At 38.9% G+C, this 25,315-nt stretch overlaps 1 protein-coding gene across 1 annotated transcript in view; it reads right to left on the reverse strand.

Annotated features, from left to right (window-relative positions):
• Positions 1 to 25,315, reverse strand: part of LOC139693250 (uncharacterized) — a 70,219-nt gene that overhangs the window by 40,785 nt on the left and 4,119 nt on the right. Inside the window, exons 2-4 of the mRNA XM_071591356.1 lie at positions 3,224 to 3,409; positions 1,509 to 1,666; positions 604 to 723 (exon numbers count right to left, since the gene is read on the reverse strand). Coding sequence (XP_071447457.1) covers positions 604 to 723; positions 1,509 to 1,666; positions 3,224 to 3,352 — 407 coding nt within the window. The 5' untranslated portion in view covers positions 3,353 to 3,409. The remainder of the gene's footprint in view (positions 1 to 603; positions 724 to 1,508; positions 1,667 to 3,223; positions 3,410 to 25,315) is intronic.

Consider the following 25,315-nt stretch of genomic DNA (forward strand, 5'->3'; position numbering starts at 1 on the left):
GGTGATTAGTGAACAAAGCACATAGAAGCAAATGATCGCCTGTATCTTCGGAATAACTGGACATGTGGCAACCGTACGGGTGTAGAAATGTAGAACCATGAATTCTGAATGGTACATGGGCATTTGTTTGCCAGGAGTGCTTGGTGAAACACGGAAAAAGAAGCTGCAACAAAGGATTATTCTTCTTCATGACAATTTGGCAGGCTCTAACAGAACGGCTGAAACAAATACTGACGGGCCAATTCGTCGAATTGATGGGTCATCCTCCGTACAGACCAGATTTAGTACCAAAAGACTTCTTTATATTCCCGTTTACCAAGAAAAAATTGCATGGCCAACCTTTTTCGGCACCTATAGAAGCCGTAAATGCAATCAAAAACAATTTTCGGAGATACCTCATTCAGAGTGGAGAAATTGTTGCAAAAACTGGTTCCAGCTCATGCAAAATTGTATTGATTATCTTATTTCGAAAAACAAGAAAGCCATTTTCAACAATTAATTACTGTATTTTCATTATTAGGCTGAACATATAAATAGAAACCCTCGTATCGGTCATAAATCAAATTTCAATTTGGAAAACCTTAATATTCCTATAAACCTCACCTTCCGTACGGACAAGTGATCCGTTTCAGCCCTGGGTGTACATTGTGACTGGCCATATCGACGTAGACCGACTCCAAAGCATCCCACTTCCTCCTGGCATTCTTAACGGACATTGAGTACCTGAAAGGAACAGAAAAACAATGGCTTCCATTCCAGGATTTCATTTATCCCAAACACATCAACAATTTTCAATCAAGCAACGAATAAATATCCAGTTTAAAGAGCCATTTTAAACTTTTAAAATGTACAACAATGCTTCACAGTATTTAATCAATACTTACAAATGTAATTGTATTTAAATGTTTACAAGCTAAGAGATGAATAACATGAATAATTATAAATTGGAATGATCCAGACACCAAAGAGTTAATAGTTTAATTTATATTCTTCCCCAAGTTTCTTCTAGGATTAAAACTAGAGGCTATTAGTGGAATAAATACACATTTTTGTCACACGTAAATACAAACCTACATATGACAAAAAACACACAAACACATTTATATATATATATATATATATATATATATATATATATATATATATATATATATATATATATATATATATATATATATATATATATATATATATATATACATACATATATACATACATATATATATGTATGTATATATATATATATATATATATATATATACTCGCACAAATGATTAATACTATACATACTTATTTATTTGGCTTAATTTCAAAATATTCCAATATTATTACATGTTGGCTTTTGCTTTGTAAAAGGATTCAACAGCGGATTCAACAATTTTAGCTAATGACACCAACCAATGACTCAGTTGTCTCTTCCTCATGTCAACGTTGATTACTTCCAGATTTTGGAAAACGTTTTCTCTCATCGAACACTCTTTATCAATCAATTGAATCATATCACTCACCCTGATTTCCGTAATTTCTTTGTTATCTCCTTCCAAACCCTGCGGTTCTCCTCGGTTTCCCTCTCCGAGATTTCCTCAGTTTTAGCAAACCGTGTACCATACTCTTCTATGAGAATACGGATGCTCTTGTCGTCCCATTCTTTGCTTCTGGGCATCTTCTGCGTGATAGAGAAGGAAAGGAATAAACATTAAGAGGAACAGAAGGAATTGGAAGTAGATACCAGTATTGCCATCAGTTTGAATAGAATTCCTCCATCAAAATATGGTCCCAACATTTCCAAACTTTGGAGGGTTAACTGTAACACCTCTGGTGAAACAAATAGAAACTTGATATTACATAATGAACGTGGCTCACTTTGCCCCACAAATGACAAAATCATTCAGCCGGAATACCTGTAATTTCCATTACTCAAGAGCATTCAATACGCAACAGTTTTGATGCCATTACTCTGACATACTTAATGAAACAGGGTGTGAATTCCACCCATTAATTACCACACTTCGGGGAAAAAATTATTAAGAGGGGAGGGTTTGTTCATTATATATTCCCTGAAATGCATCTGATACCCTGTTAAAATTCACAGCACACGGGTGAAGCTATGGGTGCCCCCAGAAATTTATTTATGCATACATATACACGCATGGTTACCCTAAAAATCACATAGCTTGGGTGGAGCTGCAGGTGCCCAGAGAGACTCGCCCGGGAATCGAACCCAGGACCCTCCGGTCTGCCGTCCGTTGCTCTAACCCATGGAATACTGTGACCCACACACACACACAATATATTTATATATATATATACATATATATATATATATATATATATATATATATATATATATATATATATATAATACAAGTATATATATATATATATACAAATATATATATAAAGAAACAAATAGATATACAAATATGCATATATATACCTATAAAAATATATATATATATAGTATATATATATAAATTATATATGATAGGTACATATGTGTATATATATACTATATATATAAATACACACACACACACACACACACATATATATATATATATATATATATATATATATATATATATATATATATATACATATACATATATATACATATACATATATATACATATACATATATATATATATATATATATATATATATATATATATATATATATACATATACATACATATACATATATATATATATATATATATATATATATGTATATGTGTGTATATATATATGTGTGTTTATATACATATATATAGTTATGCACATATAAATATATAAATATGGGTCACGGTGGTCCGGGGGGCATAGCTTTGGACTGACTTGAGGGTCCCGGGTTCGATTCCCGGGCATGGCACTCTGGGCACCTGCAGCTCCACCCAAGTGTGTGTATGTGTATATATATATATATATATATATATATATATATATATATATATATATATATATACAAACACACACACACATGTATGTATCTAAACACAGTCATCAACCCAAAGGTCGGTTTGCTGGGATGTGGTAGAGTTCACTAATCCCTATACAGCATTGTGTGAAATTCACACATTCTAAGCATGGTATTAAGAGGGGGAGCGGCAAGTTCCTTTCGCTGTGCCAGTCATGGTTTCCCAGAGGCAGACGTGTCCCACGTGGCCCATAGATGTGAAGTAGGAGGAGGAGGAGGAGGGTGGGTGGTGGGGTCGGACTCACCTCCCTCCTCGCCTTCTTCTTCCTCTTCCTCGGCACCGCCTCCGCCTCGCTGTCCTCGCTCGTCTTCCCGTCCTCCTCCATCGCCTCCCCTCCGTCCCCGTCGTCCTCATCCGCCTTCGGGACCCTCATGTCCGGACGGATGCGAATTTTTACTATCAAGCGATCCAGGGGAAGACCGGAAACAAACTGAAAAGCACAGAACAGCACAGACACAGCCATTTTGAATCAACAATAACATTTGCCATTCATATATACCAATAAAAATATACAATATTCCAGGCTAAACCTGAGAAAATAATCCTCGGTTTAACATTTAAAGCGTATTTTCACATCGATAACGCACACCTCATGCATAATATGTATAAATATACTTATATATATATATGTATATATATATATATGTAAGTATATATACATATTATACATATATATATATGTATATATATATATGTATATGTATAATATAATGTATAATATGTATATATATATATATATATATATATATATATATATATATATATATATATATATATATATATATATATATATATATGTAAGTATATATATACTCATATATACAGAAACAGATATAAGGAAAAGTGATAGGAACACACATAAAGGACGAACACAGGAGAGGTGGGAAAAGCGGAATCGAACGGATCACAGGAGTAAATATATTTCCATGACCGGGACGCAAGCACCGGATCTTTCCACTTGCCGGGCGGATGCTCTTTAACAACTTGAGCTATCGAGGACACGGAATTTACCCGGAGATCAGTGGGTCTAATACTACCTTGATCAAAAAGTTCCCGGAATAACCACCGTGTGGCGCTCCCATCGTTCCGATTTGAGTTCTGTTTTTTTTTTAAATTGGTACATCTGTTGTTGATATTCCCTTTAAATCTTAGTGTCATAACTTGACATTTGCAAAAGTTACGGTCGGTTTTCGGTATGTCCATCAGTGCTTCCTGCGATTTTTCCATTACTTCCTCTCGGCTGCTAAAACGCGTTCCCCGTAATGGTTTTTTAACTCGATTGAACAGAAAGAAGTCACAGGGAGCCAAATCAGGTGAATTCGGTGGCTGTTGGATGGTATTTGTTGCATTTTTCGTCAAAAAATTACGAATAATGATAGCACTGTGCGACGGTGCGTTATCATGGTGCAAAATCCACGAGTTTTCTGCCCACATTTCTGGTCTCTTTCGGCGAATTGCTTCACGCAAACGTCTCATAACGCCCAAATAATACTCTTTGTTTACTGTCTGGCCTTCTGGCAAAAATTCATGATGCACTACACCGTTGTAATCCATGAAAACCGTCAGCATTGCCTTCTTTTTTGACTGAAAACGACGTGGTTTTTTTGGTCTCGGCTCATTTGGTGAACGCCATTCACTTGCCTGATGTCTGGATTGCGTGTTGTACTCATAAACCCACGTCTCGTCTCCAGTAATGATCCTTTTGATGAATGTGGGATCGGATTCAGCCTCGCAAATCATGCCTTTTGCGACGTCAACACGGTCTCTTTTTTGCATGAAATTGAGGTCTTTTGGCACCAACTTTGCTGCTACACGACGGAAACCCAAATCATTAACCACAATGTCTTGGGCGGATCCATAGGCAATGTTCAAGTCCTCCGATATTTCTCTGATGGTTAATTTGCGGTTATTGACCAACATTTCTTTTACTTTATCAATTTTTTCACCGACTTTCGATGTCGATGGTCTGCCACTGCGTTCATCATCTTCGATTGACTCACGACCACTTCTGAACCGCTCGTGCCACTGGTAAACGACCGTTTATTTAGAGAATCGTTGCCGAAACACTTTTCCAACATTTCCAACGTCCGTGCGCCACTAAATCCAACACACACAGAGATAGATGTACTCTTGGCTACGTAACTTTTGCAAATGTCAAGTTATGACACTAAGATTTAAGGGAATATCAACAACAGATGTACCAATTTAACAAAAAAAACAGAACTCAAATCGGAACGATGGGAGCGCCACCCGGTGGTTATTCCGGGAACTTTTTGTTCAAGGTAGTATGTCTCCAAGCGCCCCGATTCTTTAGCCAAGAGATGGCGTCAGGGGGCTGTTTCATCCACCAAAGGAGAAATAGACACCACACACAAGAGGAAAGGAGAGTGGGTTAGAATTCATACAACATCATACAGGAAAGGAACAGTGCGTTTCGTGGCACGCATAGCCAGAAGAAAGAGATGAGCCACATTGGCCAAATACACATTCAAACACGAAATCCCGCCAAACGGCGAATAAATACTCATATATACAGAAACAGATATAAGGAAAAGGGATAGGAACACATATAAAGGACGAACACAATAGAGGTGGGGAAGGCGGAATCGAACGGATCACAAGAGTAAAAATATTTCCTTGACCGGGACTCGAACACCGGATCATTCCACTTGCCGGGCGGTTGCTCATATATATAGATATACGAAATATTGACATAAAAACCGGAGGTTAAACCGCTAATATTTCAGCGGATATTCTTATGGTCCGTACAATAGGTACCGGGACTGGTTCGCTTTAGCCACAACGGAGCGGTGGATGGGGGTATGACCGGTCGGCTCGGTAGAGGGGTCCCCCACCACTCAGGCGCACTTTAGTTCAGTCGTCTCCCGGCAAGCGTTGAAACACAGGAGGTTGATTTTTTGTGACGTGTGATTGTTTGTGGTGTTGTCGCGCCAGCATTGAGCGCACCGTCGAGCAACGCTACGCTGTGAAATTTAGCGTCAAACACGGGAAATCCGCGTCGGTACTCATCAAACAGGCTTATGGGAATTACGCCTTAAGCCGCACAAGAGTTTTTGAGTGACAAAAAATGTTTAAGGAATGCCGGGAGCCTGTCGAAGACGAGCACCGTGTCGGACGCCCGATGACCGCTCGAACCGATGCTCAGGTGGCCAAAGTGAAAAGAGTTTTGGAATCTGACAGGCGTTTTAACCATCGCCCTTATCAGTGAGGAGACCGGCCTTTCAGTCGGAACCGTCCACACCATTGTAACAGAGGATCTTGCGATGAGGAAAGTGTCTTGCGAAGAGAAGCTGGTGCCGAAAGTCTTGAGCGAGGAACAAAAACTGCCGCGGGTATGGAAATTTCGCGAGAAATTATGGACTGCCATATTATTATTATTATTAGAAATTATGGATTAATGGAAATTTCGATTAATTATTATATTATACTGATTCTCATCCCATATCTGTCGCACTGAATATCGAATTCACTCAGCAATGCTTGCAACCCCTTGGCTGACTGACAAACTAAGGCTTGGTCATTGGCGAACCCAACTCATTTTACGAATTCCCCGCCGACAGTCATTCCTACCAGTTCTTCCCATAATATGCCTCTTTATTCTATCACCCCATGCCTTAGACATCTTCCTAACACGACTCACCCGGACTCCCATCATACTCTTAGCGATATTAAATCACATGTAAAACGCTAGAATATAAAATGGCGAAAATACGGGTTACATTTTTACATCAACTCACTCTACGTGCCTGATTGACATCCTGACACTGCCTGCCATACACCCTTTTTTGCCGGCCGTCTTGTAGATTAAGGTGTAGAAGTGAGTTATTCACGAATTGTCCATTCTGCTCGAGTCTAATGGCTGTAGAATTACAAATATTGACTGCGTTGCATGCGTGAGCTGTTACTTCACAAGGAGTTTCAATTTACATGTCCTCGTAGTGACGTTTCTGTTGTAGTTTTCGATATTGCAATGTTCGTAATTACCACGAGGTATGTTTAATGAATGCCTAAAATCAATTAGATGCACACTTTCAAGTCTCCCGTGGGGGCTATTTACCTGTGTACAGAATTAGAATTATCTATCCGATGGTTTTCGCGTGATTATTCAAACCTTTCCGTGAGAATGTTGTCCTGCTGTGGATTTCTGTTTTCGTTTAAGGATTAAAAAAACACCTTTTTGCAATCTTTTTTGCAGTAGTTTTACACAAATTCCTAGATTCTTTGTACAAATATACATTAATTGTAAATCTATCGTCATTATGTAGTTATTTTTTATATTATTTACCACTCGAAATGTAACTATAATTATCACTGAATGTTTTTACGACGGTTTAAATGGAATAAGAAACTGTCCTAGTCCCAATCTCGCCCGGATAAAGCCGAATATTCATTATTTATTATTGTTCCCGTGGATATAACTGGGATAATTTGTAAACAGGTGAAAATAAAGGTTTTCTCAATGCAAATACAGTTGTAAATACATAAATAACAGAAATAAATCATATCATTGGGATGTTCGACACACAACTTCGCGAAGACCTACAGAATACTGTAATACTGTAGATTTACGTAGTCTGCCCAATATATACGCGAACTGGAGCAATATGGCGGCCATGACGCCTCGGACTAGCTAGGCGCTAGTTGCCTGAGCAACCCAATGTGGAGCCGCCATCTTTGTGCTTTGGCGGATCGTCGTGCTGTGCGTATGGTACGCCAGTTATGCTATAGTTTCTGCTGTCCTGTCTTGTTTTTAATACTGTTTGTCGTCTGAAAATGGAAATTGACGAAATTACGGAGCGACGAATCAACATATCAAGTTTTTACGGTGAAGTGCGGTGGTAATAGTTATCATAAGAAATCACTGAGAAATGCACTGACAGCTGTTTATACGGTGATAATGCTCTCTAAAGAAGAAAACATCCTAGTTTCAAAGTGGATTAAGCGTTTTATTGGAGATGGCCAACTAAAGACGCCAAGACGGATGATTCAAAGGCCTTTATAAAGACCTTCCTATTCCCTCCTGTGTTAGACATGGACAACATTGATCGTGTGTGCAATGGTCCCTTGTCCTTCTTATCTAATCGTCATTATAAACTGTGATCAGAATGATAATAGCTGATGAATAGTGAACTGAATTTATAGTAAATTATCAAGAGAACATACTCTAATACTATTTTATTAACAAGGAATGACACGATTGGATGGATGGATGGACATGGATGGATCCTTGGAGACACACACACACACCAATGAATGACACCATGACACAATGCAAACCATTCAGAGCACATTATTCAGAGAGCACATTGATATATATGTTCGCCGTTGTTTCTGGCTAAATAATTAATTCAAATCACCTTTGATCCTATGATCATCACAATCCTCCTCCTTATTATTATACTATTCTTAATAGATCTTTGCCCCTTTTTGCGACTTTTTCCTATATACGAGGGTCATCCGGAAAGTAGTACCCGTTCGTGAAATAAAGACACAAAAGTAAATATTAACAAACATAAAAAATTTTATTTGAAAGAGGATACTTTAAACTACTTCTCAACATAATCTCCAAGCAAATTAAGGCATTTGTCATAACGTGTGACAAGTTTCTGTATTCCTGCTACATAGTCCTTCGCCGCCAGCTCATTGAGATACGCGAGGGACCCATCTTGCACAAATTTTTGCATAATGCAGATGGTGTTTAACAATTTCATGAACAATTGTTCGAGAAACATTGGGAAAATGCTCACAGATGTCATCAATTGTGACGCGCCGATCGTTCCTCACGAATTCGTCAACTGAGCTCACCAGTTGGTCTGTAATGACAGACGGTCTCCCCGAACGCTCATCGTCGTGTGTGTTCCCCCTCCCCATGTTGAAGTTGCGACACCACCGCCGAACAGACGACTCGTCCATTACATTGTCTCCATACACCTCCTTTAATTGGCGATGAATATCACATGGGCGAACGTTTCTTGCATTGAGGAATTTAATCACTGCCCTCACTTCACAACTGGCGGCGTTCTCAATTTTTTTAAACATTGTAAACAATCACAGAAACAACACAGGCAATGCTAGCGTCACGCAACTTGGCTCAGAGAAGGCAGACAAGCCACTGAAGCTATCTGACCTCGTCCAGCGGCTACTCGCGTCGTCAGCACTTCATGCGGCACGAACGGGTACTACTTTCCGGATGACCCTCGTATATTCCCGATATAAAATGCAATGAAATGTGATGATTATGATGATTGGGGGGACATTGTACGTGTCATATCACACTTGGGGCACACGAGATGATAATAAAATGTGCGGAGAAGAGACAGACTATTTAATAATAAAACAGCAAAGAAGAAACGACGATATAGAAAACTACTACTGCTGATTAAATAAGAAGAACCTTGATAAGAACTGAACTGCCTTTAAATAAGAGGAGGAGGACTTCCAAAGGGGAGGGTGCTTTTATTATCAAACGGTGGGAATGAATATAAGAAGATGAAGATGGAATATATAATAATAAGAAGAAGGCATAGATAGCCATTACTACGAATTGACAGAGAGAGTACTTTGAAGAAGGAAGGACTACAAAATCATTGATATATAGACTCTAAATTCTGCAAAATAAAGTTTCTATGACTTCAATTCGCGTACTTATTGGACATACCTCATATATAACTGGGATAATTTGTAAACGGGTAAAAAGAAAGGTTTTCTCAATGCGAAGACGAATATAATAGCGTAAATAAAACAGAGAAATCATGTCTTATATCCATCAAACAAAAAGAACTTGGAAAACAATCAATTTACGAGTTAGACACTTAAGATTTTTCATAATTACGATACTATAGAGAAGATATGCGAGAGATGAACCGACAAGACAGGCGGCTATATGAAAGAACAAGGCTTTTATCCTTCTTATTCGGATAAACAATGAATTCGAGGGTCCTAAATGTCCCTTTAACACAGACTCCCGATTTCTGTTTGTGACACATTAGCTATTTTTGGGGACTTCCGATACTGCGAGCTCAATAAGCGTCAGGTTTACCTGCGATTGGCACCTTTCAAGACACAATCGATATCCCCTCGACGCTATCCGAACGCGAAAAATACGTCGACGACACTGACAGTTTACAAAAAAAATAACCCTTCTTTTGGACGGATCTTCTGATATACTCAACACGGCGTGTTTTGCAGACGAAGTCTCACTTCAAAGCCATCGACGATTTAAATACGTATGCCTAAAGCTTTTCCTCAAAAGAGCGCATCATGTTCCTTTTGAAATACTCTTCGGCAATGTCGTAATGGGCGTGTATAACCGAAAGTTATTACTTTACTACATTAAACAAGTTTAATCAAATGTATAAATGGTTCTAATTCTATAAACTTAACTGAATGGGTGATGGTAGAGTTCACCCAGTACTAAACCCTATTTACGGTGCGTAAAATTCACACATCAGGGTAATAAGGGGGGCCAGTTCCTTAATACACTGTTCGGGTTACGGTTTCCCAGGAAGATCTGGTACCCGAAAAAATCACAGCTTGGGTGGAGCTGCAGGTGCCCAGAGTGCCTTGCCCAGGAAACGAACCCGGGCCCCTCCGGTCATTAGTCCAACGCTCTACCCCCTGGACTACCTTGACCCACACATATCTATACATATATATATATATATATATATATATATATATATATATATAATATAGAAATACATATATAGGCTAAGCTAAACATTAAAATAGTAGGCCAAAAACTAGAGCAGGTAGAACAGTTTACGTATCTGGGAAGTGTTTTGGACCAACACGGTCAAAGTAGCAGGGACGTAAGGAGAAGAATTGCGCTAGGCATGGAGGCTCTCATAAGGAGGAGGATGAGAGGGATGTTGAGTAAGGATATTAAGAAAAGACTCGTAAAAAGTTTGATATGGAGCGTAGCTATGTGTGGCTATGGAAACGTGGTCATTGAAGCAGTAGGATAGACGTAGACTGGAGTCTATTGTAGATATGTGGGTGTGGAGAAGAATGGAGAAGGTGAAATGGACTGAGAAGAAAACAAATGAGGTACTTGGTATGGTGGGCGAAGAGAGGGGTTTGTTGGGAGATATTACTAAGGAGGCAGGAAAAGTGGATGAAGGGGGTGTTGATTGGCAATAGTGGGATGTTGAAGACTGATAGAGGGGAGAATGTTAGGCAGACAAGGAAAGGGAAGGAACAGGATAGGGATGTTGGATGGGATGAAGGGAGGAAGATGGTACTCAGAGCTGAAGAGGGACCTGATGTAGAGTAGGATGTTGTGTTTTGCTAGGGGTCACAAAATATTTAATTAGTAATCATGTCCATCCAAAAACCTACCTTAACCGGTAGATTACCTTTAAAATATATATATATATATATATATATATATATATATATAAAATATATATATATACCTTATAACCATATATATATATATATATATATATATATATATATACCTTAACCGGTAGATTGACCTTACCTTATAACCATTTTATTTACCTTAACCGGTAGATTACCTAATAATATATATATATATATATATATATATATATATATATATATCAATTACACACAGATGGTCACAGAGACGCCAAAATATCAAATCCATACAAAAATCCAAGCAAAACAGAGGTGGAAAGAAGAACGATTTTAAGGCGAAAATCCATTTCCCTCGACATACGCATTCCATTTATATATAGCTTTAGATACAAATTCTATCCGCATCAATGACAAGGAGAACAAAAATCAATTAAAATGTCGTCCCATCCTCTATATCTTACCGCCATTGGTATATAGTTATCGATAAGTTCCGAATGACCTCATTCGTGTTCCGTTCATCTGTTTTTAAGTTTCCCTTTCCTTTCAATCCCTCGTCCCTCTCCGCGGGGGGAAATTCCTGCTACCTGCAACGTTGGGTCGCCTTTTACAGACTCTTTGGGGGTAGAGTGTTTCGTGGTGCATTTTCATGTGGTAGTGATGTTTCAATTTCTTGCTTGTTGTGTCCTGGCTTCCGTGTCGTAGGATGGCTTTCGTGCTGCATCACGGGGTGCAGTTTTTTAAGTTGTTTTGCGGTATATGTGTTTGCATGAGTATTGGATGAAGGGATTTTTGCATGAGTGTGCGCGCTGCTGTGGGTGTAATTTTCCGTGTTGTTTTTTTTGCATGTGGTATTTTTCCTTTTTACGGTTGGTGACCTAACACCCCCCGCCACACACCCTTGCCACGGCTTGCGGGGTATTATGTAGATGTAGATAAGTTATAAGATATAAGTGAGGCGGATAAGCAGACACGCTTAAGCTTACATGGAAGTCATATGACACCCGCTAGGCGAAGAATCGACCCGGGAATAACATTGAGACAGGCAGTCGCGCGGAGGCGAATCGAAGGGGAGCAGACAGGTATCCCCACCTATCTCCCCATCCCACAGACGTCGCCCCCGGGGGCAACAGAAGCCCCTGGGGACGGAAAGTTGTAATTGGCGGTGGTCATGGCGACCGTGACAATGGACCGGGGGCGTCGGCCGCTCTGTATGCTGGGGAGGTTGATGAGGTTTATCGGGAAATGTAGGAAGCCATTCAGTCAACTTATCAAGGACTACGACGACCCGGCGAAGGGAGACCGTTTTTCTTTTATACTTCGGGAGGGGATTATGACGAGAGGGCTTGGAATCGCATGTGGCGGAGTCAATAACATATATACCCACGCATTTGAATACAACCCCGGCAAACTCGCCCGCCCCGACGGCTTCTCATCGTGGACGTTATCCCGGTAATCAAAAAACTCCCTGCACCACTTCCGATGCACGTATTTGATGTCCATAAATACACTTCACACCGTACACTTCTCAATAAATGGATGCGATGATTTTATTATATCGGAGAAGCAGTCGTCATAGTTGGCTTCGCGTGACGTGGTGGGAGAAAGGTACGACGCTGGTATTAAAAACCTGCTTACAAGGATGCAAAAAGTGATTGATCGACAAGGCGACTATGCAGAAAAATAGCTGAATGCTCAGCCTTTCCAAAGATGTACGCAGAGTTGAGAATAATAAATTTGATTTTTCATGAAAACAGAAATTAGTACACCTTTCTTATCAATAAGCCCTGGTGTGTTTGTGTGGGTGTGTGTATGTATGTATTTATGTGTGTGTGTGTATATATATATATATTTATTTATATATATTTATATACATACATACATACATATGTATATATATTTAAATAGGAGGGCAAAAACTAGAGCAGGTAGAACAGTTTACGTGTCTCGGTAGTGTTTTGGACCAACACGGTCAAAGTAGTAGGGACGTAAGGAGAAGAATTGCGCTAGGCAAAGAGGCTTTCACAAGGAGGAGGGAGTTGATGACGGGGACTTTGAGTAAGGATGTTAAGAAAAGACTAGTAAAAACTTTGATATGGAGCGTAGCTATGTACGGCGCGGAAACGTGGTCATTGAAGCAGGAGGATAGACGTAGATTGGAGGCTTTTGAAATGTGGGTGTGGAGAAGAATGGAGAAGGTGAAATGGACAGAGAAGAAAACAAATGAGGAAGTACTTGGTATGGTGGGCGAAGAGAGGGGTTTGTTGGGAGATATTACTAAGGAGGCAGGAAAAGTGGATGAAGGGGGTATTCAACGGCAGTGGGATGTTGAAGACTGTAATAGAGGGGAGAATGTTGGGCAAACGAGGAAAGGGAAGGAACAGGAGAGGGATGTCTTAGATAGGGGATGAAGGGAGGAAGAAAGTACTCAGAGATGAAGAGGGACCTGATATAGAGTAGGATGATGGATTTTGTGTTTTGTTAGGAGTAATAAAATATTTGTTTGGTAGTTGTGTCCATCCAAAAACCTACCTTAACCGGTAGATTACCTTAAAAAATATATATACACACATATTAATATATATATATATATATATATATATATATATATATATATATATATATATATGTATATATATATATGTATATATATATGTATGTATGTATATATATATATATATATATATATATATATATATATATATATATATATATATATATATATATATATGGCGGGCAACAAATAAGGCAAAAGACGCATGGTGGAAGACGCAGTGCGATGATATGGAAGGTCTGCAGAGGAAGGGTGAAATCGGTGCGCTGTACAGCAAAGTTAAATCGTTATCGGGAAGTAAGAAAGGAAGAGCTATGCTAACAGTTAGAGATAAGGCGGGTAAGGTAATAGTTGACGCAGGAAAGATCCAAGAGAGATGGAAGGAGTATATAGAAGAACTGTATAGTAAAGAACTCAGACCTACAAAGTTAGACATTGAAAAAGAAAATGACGTAGAGGAAGACAGCTTAGGTCCAGGCATACTAGACAATGAGATAGAAAGGGCATTAAGGGAGATGAAACTAAATAAGGCCGTGGGGGTAGATAACATTCCCGTGGAACTTTTAAAATGCTTAGGGAAATGTGGGAGGAAGAGGCTATATGGGCTGATCCGTAGCATTTATGAGGAGGGAATCTGGCCGGAAGACTTTGTGAGAGCAGTTTTAGTTCCGATTCCGAAAAAGGTAAAGGCCACGTCATGTGAGGACTATAGGACAATTAGTTTGATATCCCACGCAGCTAAAGTTGTTCTCAGGATCATAAACAAAAGGATAGAGAGTAGGGCAAATGATTACTTAGGGGATGATCAGTTTGGGTTTAGGAAGGGGAGAGGTACGCGTGATGCCATTGCAGTAATGAGATTATTAATCGAGAGGAATATAGAACACAACCAGGAGGTATTTGCCTGTTTCGTAGATTTCGAAAAAGCGTTTGATAGAGTGAATTGGGAAAAACTAATGAGTATTCTGCAGAAAATAGGAATAGATTGGAGGGAAAGGAGGCTAATCCGCAACCTGTACATGTCTCAGACTGCTCAGCTGCGGGTGGGAAACGGGGAGTCAGGATGGGCAGTGATAGGAAGGGGTGTAAGGCAGGGTTGCCCATTATCACCGTTGCTGTTCAACCTGTATGCAGAGGAAATGATCAAAGAGGCATGGGAAGAACTCGAGGTAGGAATGAAAGTGGGCGGGGGATTCGTAAAATCAGTTAGGTTTGCTGATGACCAAGCTTTAGTTTGTCAGTCAGCCAAGGGGCTGCAAGCATTGCTGAGTGAATTGGAAATTCAGTGCAACAGGTATGGGATGAGAATCAATATTAAGAAAACAAAGGTTATGCGATTTTCTAGAAAGAAAAAGGGCAAGCTTAACATTAAAATAGGAGGGCAAAAACTAGAGCAGGTAGAACAGTTTACGTATCTCGGTAGTGTTTTGGACCAACACGGTCAAAGTAGTAGGGACGTAAGGAGAAGAATTGCGCTAGGCAAAGAGGCTTTCACAAGGAGGAGGGAGTTGATGACGGGGACTTTGAGTAAGGATGTTAAGAAAAGACTCGTAAAAACTTTGATATGGAGCGTAGCTATGTACGGCGCGGAAACGTGGTCATTGAAGCAGGAGGATAGACGTAGATTGGAGGCTTTTGAAATGTGGGTGTGGAGAAGAATGGAGAAGGTGAAATGGACAGAGAAGAAAACAAATGAGGAAGTACTTGGTATGGTGGGCGAAGAGAGGGGTTTGTTGGGAGAAATCCTATGGAGGCAGGAAAAGTGGATGAAGGGGGTGATGACCGGCAGTGGGATGTTGAAGACTGTGATGGAGGGTAGAATGTTGGGCAAAAGAGGAAAGGGAAGGAACAGGATAGGGATGTTGGACGGGATGAAGGGAGGAAGAAAGTACGCGGAGATGAAGAGGGACCTGATATAGAGTAGGATGATGGATATTGTGTTTTGTTAGGAGAAATAAAATATTTGTTTGGTAGTTGTGTCCATCCAAAAACCTACCTTAACCGGTAGATTACCTTAAAAAAAATTTATATATATATATATATATATATATATATATATATATATATATATATACATATATGTGTGTGGGCCGCGTTGACAGAAGTCCGAACAGTGGAACAAGTGGTCTTCAGTTGAGTTCGTGTCGAGCACAAAAGCCAAGGGGGGTGTTGCTACCCTAACTGCCCCTGGTTCATCTCAGCCGCCACCGACCCCTCACTTGAAGGGTCCATTAGCCCCCACCCTTCGGTCCTTTCCACCCTCCGCACCCACCTAACCGTACATCCCTCCCAAACAACTCGAGGAGTAACACGAGCCAGACAGCGCCCACGCACGAATGAGTCAATACGAAGTTGGGACCTGTGGCCATTGGGGATGCATGAGTGGAAGGGCGGACCCATTCCCACCACGCCGTTTCGAGGGTGCACGCCAGGTTTCCCTTCCTTCCACGGGATGAACTCTTTAATAGGACTGCTAGCCTGAATTACGATCGCATAATACAGTTCGCGAACCACTAAGCGCAAGTCGAAGGCGACAGTCGGCATTATGAAACTGTTTATGAACTTGTAATGAAATTATGAGTGTTTTAACACGCAAAAGACCGCTGCAACTGCAGTCGAAACTTCTACTACAGAACTTCCCGAGTGAACAACCAATGGACGTCTTTAACGAGTGCTCCATCAAGACACCAAAGAGTAAGAACTATAGCTGCACCAAAACAGAACGTGTTACTAATTACGGAGACTTTTTTTGGATTAAATAATACTCCAAAAATAGTATTGATATAATATTCAAAGTAATAATATGATATAGTAATGATATAATGCAATAATAACAAATAATAGAGTACCTATATTAAATATAATTAAAAATATAGTAATATATAGTAGAGCATATTTATGATATAATATATAATAACATACTATTGTAATAATATATATATAGAATTAATAATAAATAAATATATAATATGGCATAGTAATATATAATAATAAACTTAACATAATATTTAATAGAGTATAGTAATAGTAGTTCAGTAATGTAATATAGTAATATATGAGCCGTTCAAATATGTATCTGCGTATATATATGTATATATATATACGTATATATACGTATATACATATATATATATGTATACAAGAGTATATATATATATATATATATATATATATATATATTATATATATATAAATATGAGTATATAAAAATGTATATGTGTATATACATATATATATATGTATACAAGAGTATATATATATATATATATATATATATATATATATATATATATATATATATATATATATATTTACACATAAATGATTTCGTCGACGTAACACGAAAGTGTCGAATCAATTGGATAGCAACAAACAATATAGAAACACATAAAAAGATCACTCACACGTTATTTCTTGATCATTTCGACGGAATTCTGCTCCGTCTTCATCGGAAGATATATATATGTGTATATATATATATATATATATATATATATATATATATATATATATATATATATATATATATATATATATATATATATATACACACACACACAATAAATGTATTCGAAATGGAACGCTCTTCGGCGACGAACAAATACAGAAAAACACAGATATAAATTTTTTTAAACAAAAAACAGAAAGAAACGACACTCGCATGCGTAACTATGACGTTTCGACGGCATGACCGTCGTCATCTGAATCGTCGAAACGTCAAAAACTACATATAGGGTTCGTCCGGAAAATAAGTGTACCTACTCCTGGGCTGGGCGCGCCGCTCCGACGGGTTGCGATTGGAGGGGGGTATGTTGGCAAGCGACGCTGCTGAAAAAGGCAGTCGGCTCTGAGCTGTGGTGTAGTGAGGAGCTCTGTTAACGCGAACCTCCACGCTTCGACCCACGTCACGGAACGCGATGCCGAAGTTTTTGGAGCAGCGTTATTCCATCAAATTTGCGGTAAAGCTTGGGAAATCGTCTACCGAAACTGTCGGTATGATTAACCAGGCTTACGGGGAGTCAGCCATGTCCAGAAACATGATCTTTCGGTGGCACAAGATGTTCGTGGAGGGCAGAGAAGAGGTCGACGACGAGTCTTCGAGAGGCTCCCGATGATGCCTTCGCGGGAGTGTTCCAGGAATGGGAACGCCGCTGGAACAAATGTATCGACTCACAAGGGTCCTATTTTGAGGAATATTAGCATAAAAAAGTGTAATAAATTTTTTTACCTGAGCTCAGTACACTTATTTTCCGGACGAACCCTGTATGTGAGTGTCCTTTCTTTATGTTTCCAAGTTTTAAAAATTTACATATGTGTTTATATATACATACATATATATATATATTTATTTATATATATATATATATATTTATTTATATATATATATATATATATTTATATATATATATATATATATATATATATATATATAAAGATATATATATATATAACTAAACTTTTATGTATATATCATATCACAGGCGTAGGAAACCTTCATTGACAGGGTGACGATATTAAATTCACATTTACGAGAAAATAAATGCCTCGCACAAGCGACATTTTTTTACGAGGCGTTCCTTCGAGTAAGTACATCGCCCAATACCCTACTTTCACCGTAAAGGACTCGCCCGAGACATGTTGAACCCTACACGACCCTGAAAACGGTTCCCAGAACCCTTAGGGGTCCTTGAACGGAATGTGGGTGGCCCAAAATTCCAAACTGGGGTCTGCTGTGCTCTTTCCCTTGGGAATTACCCCTCTTCAGACACACGTGCAAGTGTTCCTTTGTCATAGGGTCGTTTCTTCCCTTTCTAGGGTCCCGTTTAGGGCTCGACCCAGCCCACCCCAGCGCTAACAGATGGTCCTTAGGGTAGGATGGGGGGTCTGGTCATGTGGCCCTGAGAATGTCGCTTGTCACACGCTTCGTTTTCCGCCAAATTTCACAGCCAATTTATGCAATTTTCATGGTGAAAGTTGGAATGGAAGCCGAGGCAAATCCGCCGGCATTCTTCAAAGAGGATTCGCGACACAATTCGAGCAATAAATATGAGAGACTAGGCTGAAACTAAACACACAAATGCTTACACACCAGTGACAAAATGAATGTAATTTCCATTTTTTTCGATTTTACGAAGTAATTTACAAGTTGGAGCAGAATTATAAGGTTAATTCTGTCCATACATGGATATTACAATCATTTTTTTGCTCTCCCAGTCATAAGAATTAATTTTCAAAGCTTAATACTATATTTTTGGTGCATTAATGTTGAATTATGGCTTATTAGTCTCCATCCTTGAGCTTTCTAACAACTGTTTCGGGAATATTAAACTAATAACCCAGTTTTTAAGCCGAAATTATGTCAAATAATGGATTAAAGTTATAATATTTTGATTATATGACCTCTGTATGTAGTAATTCACAGATTCAGCTGGGAATTTTAACTCTATCATGTTCAGACATATCTTTTAGTTCTCATTTTCAGACTTTCTAGTAATGTTGTTCACAATATACATATACTTAATACCCCGCAAGCCGCCTCAAGGACGTGTGGCGTTAAGAAACCAACCAACGGTTGGTGTTAAGACACCAACCGTAATTAAGAAAGATTGATTCCAAATTCTTCTGGGGAAAGAATGAGTATTTGTACATATCTATCCGTACAATGGAATATATATCCCTTCCCTTATTAGCTTTGTGGTCTGATCTACCTACGTAGTGTGGGACCATAGTAATAATTCCTTTAGTAATGTCATCCTTATAAACTCGTTTGTTCTGAACCTTTCTAAGAGTCTAAGTCACGCTTGTTTTCTTCCTATCTTAAGTGGTTCCCAACCTAAATCCCCTAAGAGACCTGTCACACCTGTGTTCTCATTATATATATATATATATATATATATATATATAATGAGGGCATATATATATACAGCATAAGCATATATATATATATATATATATATATATATATATATGCTTTCGTAGACGTAACACGGAAGTGCCGAATAGTACAATACACAGTAACACACAATATAGAAACACAAAAAAAGAACACTCACACGTTATTTCTTGATATTTCGACGGAAACAATCCGTCTTCATCTGAAGATATAGAAGTTATCATATATATATATATATATATATATATATATATATATATATATATATATATATATATATATTACAGATATATATACATATATCTGTAAATATATAACATTTTTCTTACGAATCTTGCGGATTTTCTCTGAACTTTGAGAAATTATTTAATGTTCCCTGGATTGAGAGTTTGCGAGTGGAATAAAAGCTTAAGGAAAACATTAAACAGATGAAAACTTGGAATTAGAGAAAGAATGGTTAATAATGATCGCCAAATCGAAATCAGAGAAGTCGCTGATAATATTGGCACGTCCATTGGCCCATGCCATGGTATATTAGCGATTGTTTTGGTATGAAACGCGTGGAACAGCAAAATTTATTCCAAATTTGTAGAATTTCGAACACCAGAAACAGCTGCGAATTTAAATTTGCTTAGGAGAAGTCACCACATGAATTCAACGACGATGCAGAATTACTGAAACGTTTAATAACAAGTGACGAAACGTCGGTTTAAACGGATATGACGTCGAAACTAAAGGCTTGATACAAATTCTATGATCCATTCCTCGTATTCAAGAAGAGACATTTGGCAGATCTCTAAACAGTTTTACTCGCGAAAGGTTGCAAAATTATTATTTCGCAATATCAAACTCGCATACACACGATCACTCCTGGACTAAACAAAAGAGATGTATGAAAATAAATACACAAATTTTAGAAGCACCCCGTAGTTCCGCTCCTACGAAATAAATAAAACATTTGATAAAATTTGTTGCCTGAGGCGTAACTTTGTGGAATTTACATAGCATATTGAAATGTAATGAAATAATTGTCTTTGTAATTCCACACACTTTATTTAAAAAACACGACCCAGGTTTCGACGTTGAACGTCATCATCAGGTGGTCCTCATAGAAGCAAGCTGGCTATATATACCTTCTGATCATAGGAGGGGGGGTTGGTCAGAGAGGGAGGTTGGAGGGGTAGAAAAGGTTACAATGTAGCTGGGAAGAAAAGAGAATTACATCTTTGACTTAGAAGAGTGGTATGTCTAGGAGTGGGGAGTGGGAGGGATACAAAATTTCGTTGGCAAGTTCATCTTTCCAACAGACGGACACATTTCAAAATTTCCAAACTGCTCCTAAGCATCAAGACTTTGACCTTTTTCTTCAAAATGAATAACTTTTGTCACAAAGTCACTTTTGTGGTCACTTTCGATGAGGTGCTTTGCTGGAAAAATGCGGTGAACCTTGCCGAAGACATCCTCATCCGGAAATCCATCCCAGTGCCGTATATAAGTGAACTTTGTGTATTACTTAAGACGTGTGTTTCCCAAAATTATTTCATTTTTAATGGTACTTATTTCCAACAACCCAATGGTTTAGCCATGGGCTCGCCCTTGTTCCCGCTACTGGCCGATATGTACGAGGGCCATCCGGAAAGTAGTACCCGTTCGTGCCGCATGAAGTGCTGACGACGCGAGTAGCCGCTGGACGAGGTCAGATAGCTTCAGTGGCTTGTCTGCCTTCTCTGAGCCAAGTTGCGTGACGCTAGCATTGCCTGTGTTGTTTCTGTGATTGTTTACAATGTTTAAAAAAATTGAGAACGCCGCCAGTTGTGAAGTGAGGGCAGTGATTAAATTCCTCAATGCAAGAAACGTTCGCCCATGTGATATTCATCGCCAATTAAAGGAGGTGTATGGAGACAATGTAATGGACGAGTCGTCTGTTCGGCGGTGGTGTCGCAACTTCAACATGGGGAGGGGGAACACACACGACGATGAGCGTTCGGGGAGACCGTCTGTCATTACAGACCAACTGGTGAGCTCAGTTGACGAATTCGTGAGGAACGATCGGCGCGTCACAATTGATGACATCTGTGAGCATTTTCCCAATGTTTCTCGAACAATTGTTCATGAAATTGTTAAACACCATCTGCATTATGCAAAAATTTGTGCAAGATGGGTCCCTCGCGTATCTCAATGAGCTGGCGGCGAAGGACTATGCAGCAGGAATACAGAAACTTGTCACACGTTATGACAAATGCCTTAATTTGCTTGGAGATTATGTTGAGAAGTAGTTTAAAGTATCCTCTTTCAAATAAAATTTTTTATGTTTGTTAATATTTACTTTTGTGTCTTTATTTCACGAACGGGTACTACTTTCCGGATGACCCTCGTATATATATTGGGCAAACATGAAGGAAATTTAAAGAAAGGTTTACAGAACACCAAACATGTGCAAAAAATAAGAACATAACATCCCTCTTTGCAAAGCACCTCATCTAAAGTGACCACAAAAGTGACTTTGAGACAAAAATTATTCCTTTTGAAGAAAAAGGTCAAAGGCTCGATGCTTTGGAGCAGTTGGAAATGTTGACATGTGTCCGTTGGAAAGATGATCTTGCCAACGAAATTTTGTATCCCTCCCACTCCCCACTCCTAGACCTACCACTCTTCTAAATCAAAAATGTAATTCTCTTTTCTTCCCAGCTACATTGTAACCTTTTTACCCCTCCAACCTCCCTCTCTGACCATGATCAGAAGGTATATATAGCCAGCTTGCTTCTATGAGGACCACCTGATGATGACGTTTAATGTTGAAACCTGGATCGTGTTTTTAAAATGAAGTGCGTGAAATTACAAAGTCAATTATTTCATTACACTTCAATAAATAAAACATTTTGTGACTCCTAATAAGACACTAAATCCAGCATCCTACTCTACATCAGGTCCCACTTCATCTCCGAGTACTTCCTTCCTCCCTTCTATTCCCTATCCAAGACATCCCTATCCTGTTCCTTTCCTTCCCTCGTTTGCCGAACATTCTCCCCTCTATCACAATCTTCAACATCCCACTGCCGGTCAACACGCCCTTCATCCACTTTTCCTGCCTTCATAGGATTGCTCCCAACAAACCCCTCTCTTCGCCCACCATACCAAGTACTTCCTCATTTGTTTTCTTCTCTCTCCATTTCACCTTCTCCATTCTTCTTTACACCCACATTTCAAAAGCCTCCAATCTACGTCTATCCTCCTGCTTCAATGACCACATTTCCGCGCCGTACATAGCTACGCTCCATATCAAAGTTTTTACGAGTCTTTTCTTAACATCCTTACTCAAAGTCCCTGTCATCAACTCCCTCCTACTTGTGAAAGCCTCTTTACCTAGCGCAATTCTTCGCCTTACGTCCCTACTACTTTGACCGTGTTGGTCCAAAACACTACCGAGATACGTCTTAACTGTTCTACCTGCTCTAGTTTAATTGCCCTCCTCTTCTAATGTTAAGCTTAGCCTTTTTCTTTCCAGAAAATCGCATAACCTTTGTTTTATTAATATATCGATTCTCATCCCATACCTGTCGCACTGAATTTCCAATTCACTCAGCAATGCTTGCAACCCTCTATTGGCTGAATGACAAACTAAAGCATGGTCATCAGCAAACCTAACTGATTTTACGAATTCCCCGCCCACTTTCATTCCTACTTTCATTTCTTCCCATAATGCCTCTTTAATCATTTCCTCTGCATACAGGTTGAACAGCAACGGTGATAATGGGCAACCCTGCCTTACACCCCTTCCTAACACTGCCCATCCGGAATCCCCGTTCCCCACTCGTACCTGAGACATGTACAGGTTGCGGATTAGCCTCCTATCCCAACAATATATTCCTATTTTCTTTTCGGTATACTCATTAGTTTTTCCCTATCCTATTTTTTGGACGGGTTAAAAAAAAATGGCCGGAACGTTGAGAGAAGTGTATCTTTTAATAAGGGGACTATGTTGATAAATAAAAAAATCTTTTTCGAAAAAAGGTTTCTTAATTCCTAACACGGGTACTTATTTAACCACCCTCGTATACTATATATCGTGGCGAGCAAAATATACAAAATTCGCAAATGTTCTATTTTTGAATAAGCCTACGGGGAAGTGTTATAAAAAATTTTACTCGTCAAACGCAAACATTAACAAATGGAGTCATAAAAACCCTTTCATCGACTCTGAATTTGTCATCCTGAAGATTTTTCTGGGATATCAATCCTTTTGTCGAGATTTTCTCCTCGACCCTTTGATCTTAACACGACCCCAGGGTCACATTTATAATCCTTTCCCAAGACCCTGAGGGTAAACACATGCCTGTGATCCCAAATAAACCTTCCAGTACCTGTCGATGACGCTTAAGCGTTGAAACTAGTTGTACGTGAATAAAATTGGAAAGATACTTTGTGTCCTTCATTTCATAAACATTAACTTCCGAAAAGTTGAGCCGGAAACAATTGAATACTTTCACTTCAAAACCAACTAAAAGATCCTTCGAAAATTCGCGAATTTCAGTCTGTCTGGCCTAGCAAAAACGAAAACTCTGGAATCTGACCCTGGAATGAAGTATCTTAGATGATCTTAGATTTATCTCAAGTATCTTACCATTTCGTATATTTTTTAAAATACGTTAATTTGGATGCTAAAAGCTTTCTGCGCATGCGCGAAGCGTTGCCTAGCAACGGGTGTGAGAACCAAAACCAAGGCTTTATAGACGGGAAATATGTTTGTTTTAATTATAATAATGAGAAAAAATCCTCCTTCCTTTCGGTTAAGTGGTAGTTGAAGGATATTCTGATCGAATTTCGTGTTAAACATCAAATTAATTTTAAATCTGACTACTATCTATCAAATATATGTCACAAAGGCGACATAAATGGAACATCGCGGAAAAAAGCGGAAATAACCAACTGCAATCAGCGGAATAGACATTAAGATAACCCCTCCCTAACACGTAACCTCTCCTACATACCCGAGTACGAGGGTAGTCCCAGAAGTACCCGACCCAACAAAAAACACACAAATTTGGGGAAAAAACGTATTTATTTTTCAACATAATCCCCTTTCAGCTCTATATACACTTTTCCCAGGGATGTTCACTAAGTTCGATACCCTTTTTCTATAATAAGAACTGTCTTGCTCTTCAAAATAGTCATTAACTGCCGACATCACTTGATTGCAATTGGAAAATCTTTGATTACCCAGTCATTTTTTCAAGTTGGCGAACAAAAAATAATCCGAGTGGGGCTATATCTGGCGAATAGGGTACATGAAGTACCAATTTTTAACTTTAATTCATGAATTTTGGGGATTGCAATGATGGATTTGTGAGCAGGTGCATTGTCTTGAAGAAACAACACTTCCTTCTCAGCCAAATGCCGTCGCTTTTGATTGATTTCTTAGCTCCCAACGTTGCAATAAGTTCGCATAATACTCGCCGTTGATAGTTTTTCCTTTGTCAAAGATAGTTAAGGAAAATTATCCCACTTGCATCCCAAAAAACCGACGCCGTGACCTTTCCTGCAGATGA

This window comes from Hetaerina americana, unplaced genomic scaffold, assembly GCF_022747635.1.
Source record: "Hetaerina americana unplaced genomic scaffold, ioHetAmer1.1.p SCAF_45, whole genome shotgun sequence".
NCBI lineage: Eukaryota > Metazoa > Arthropoda > Insecta > Odonata > Calopterygidae > Hetaerina > Hetaerina americana.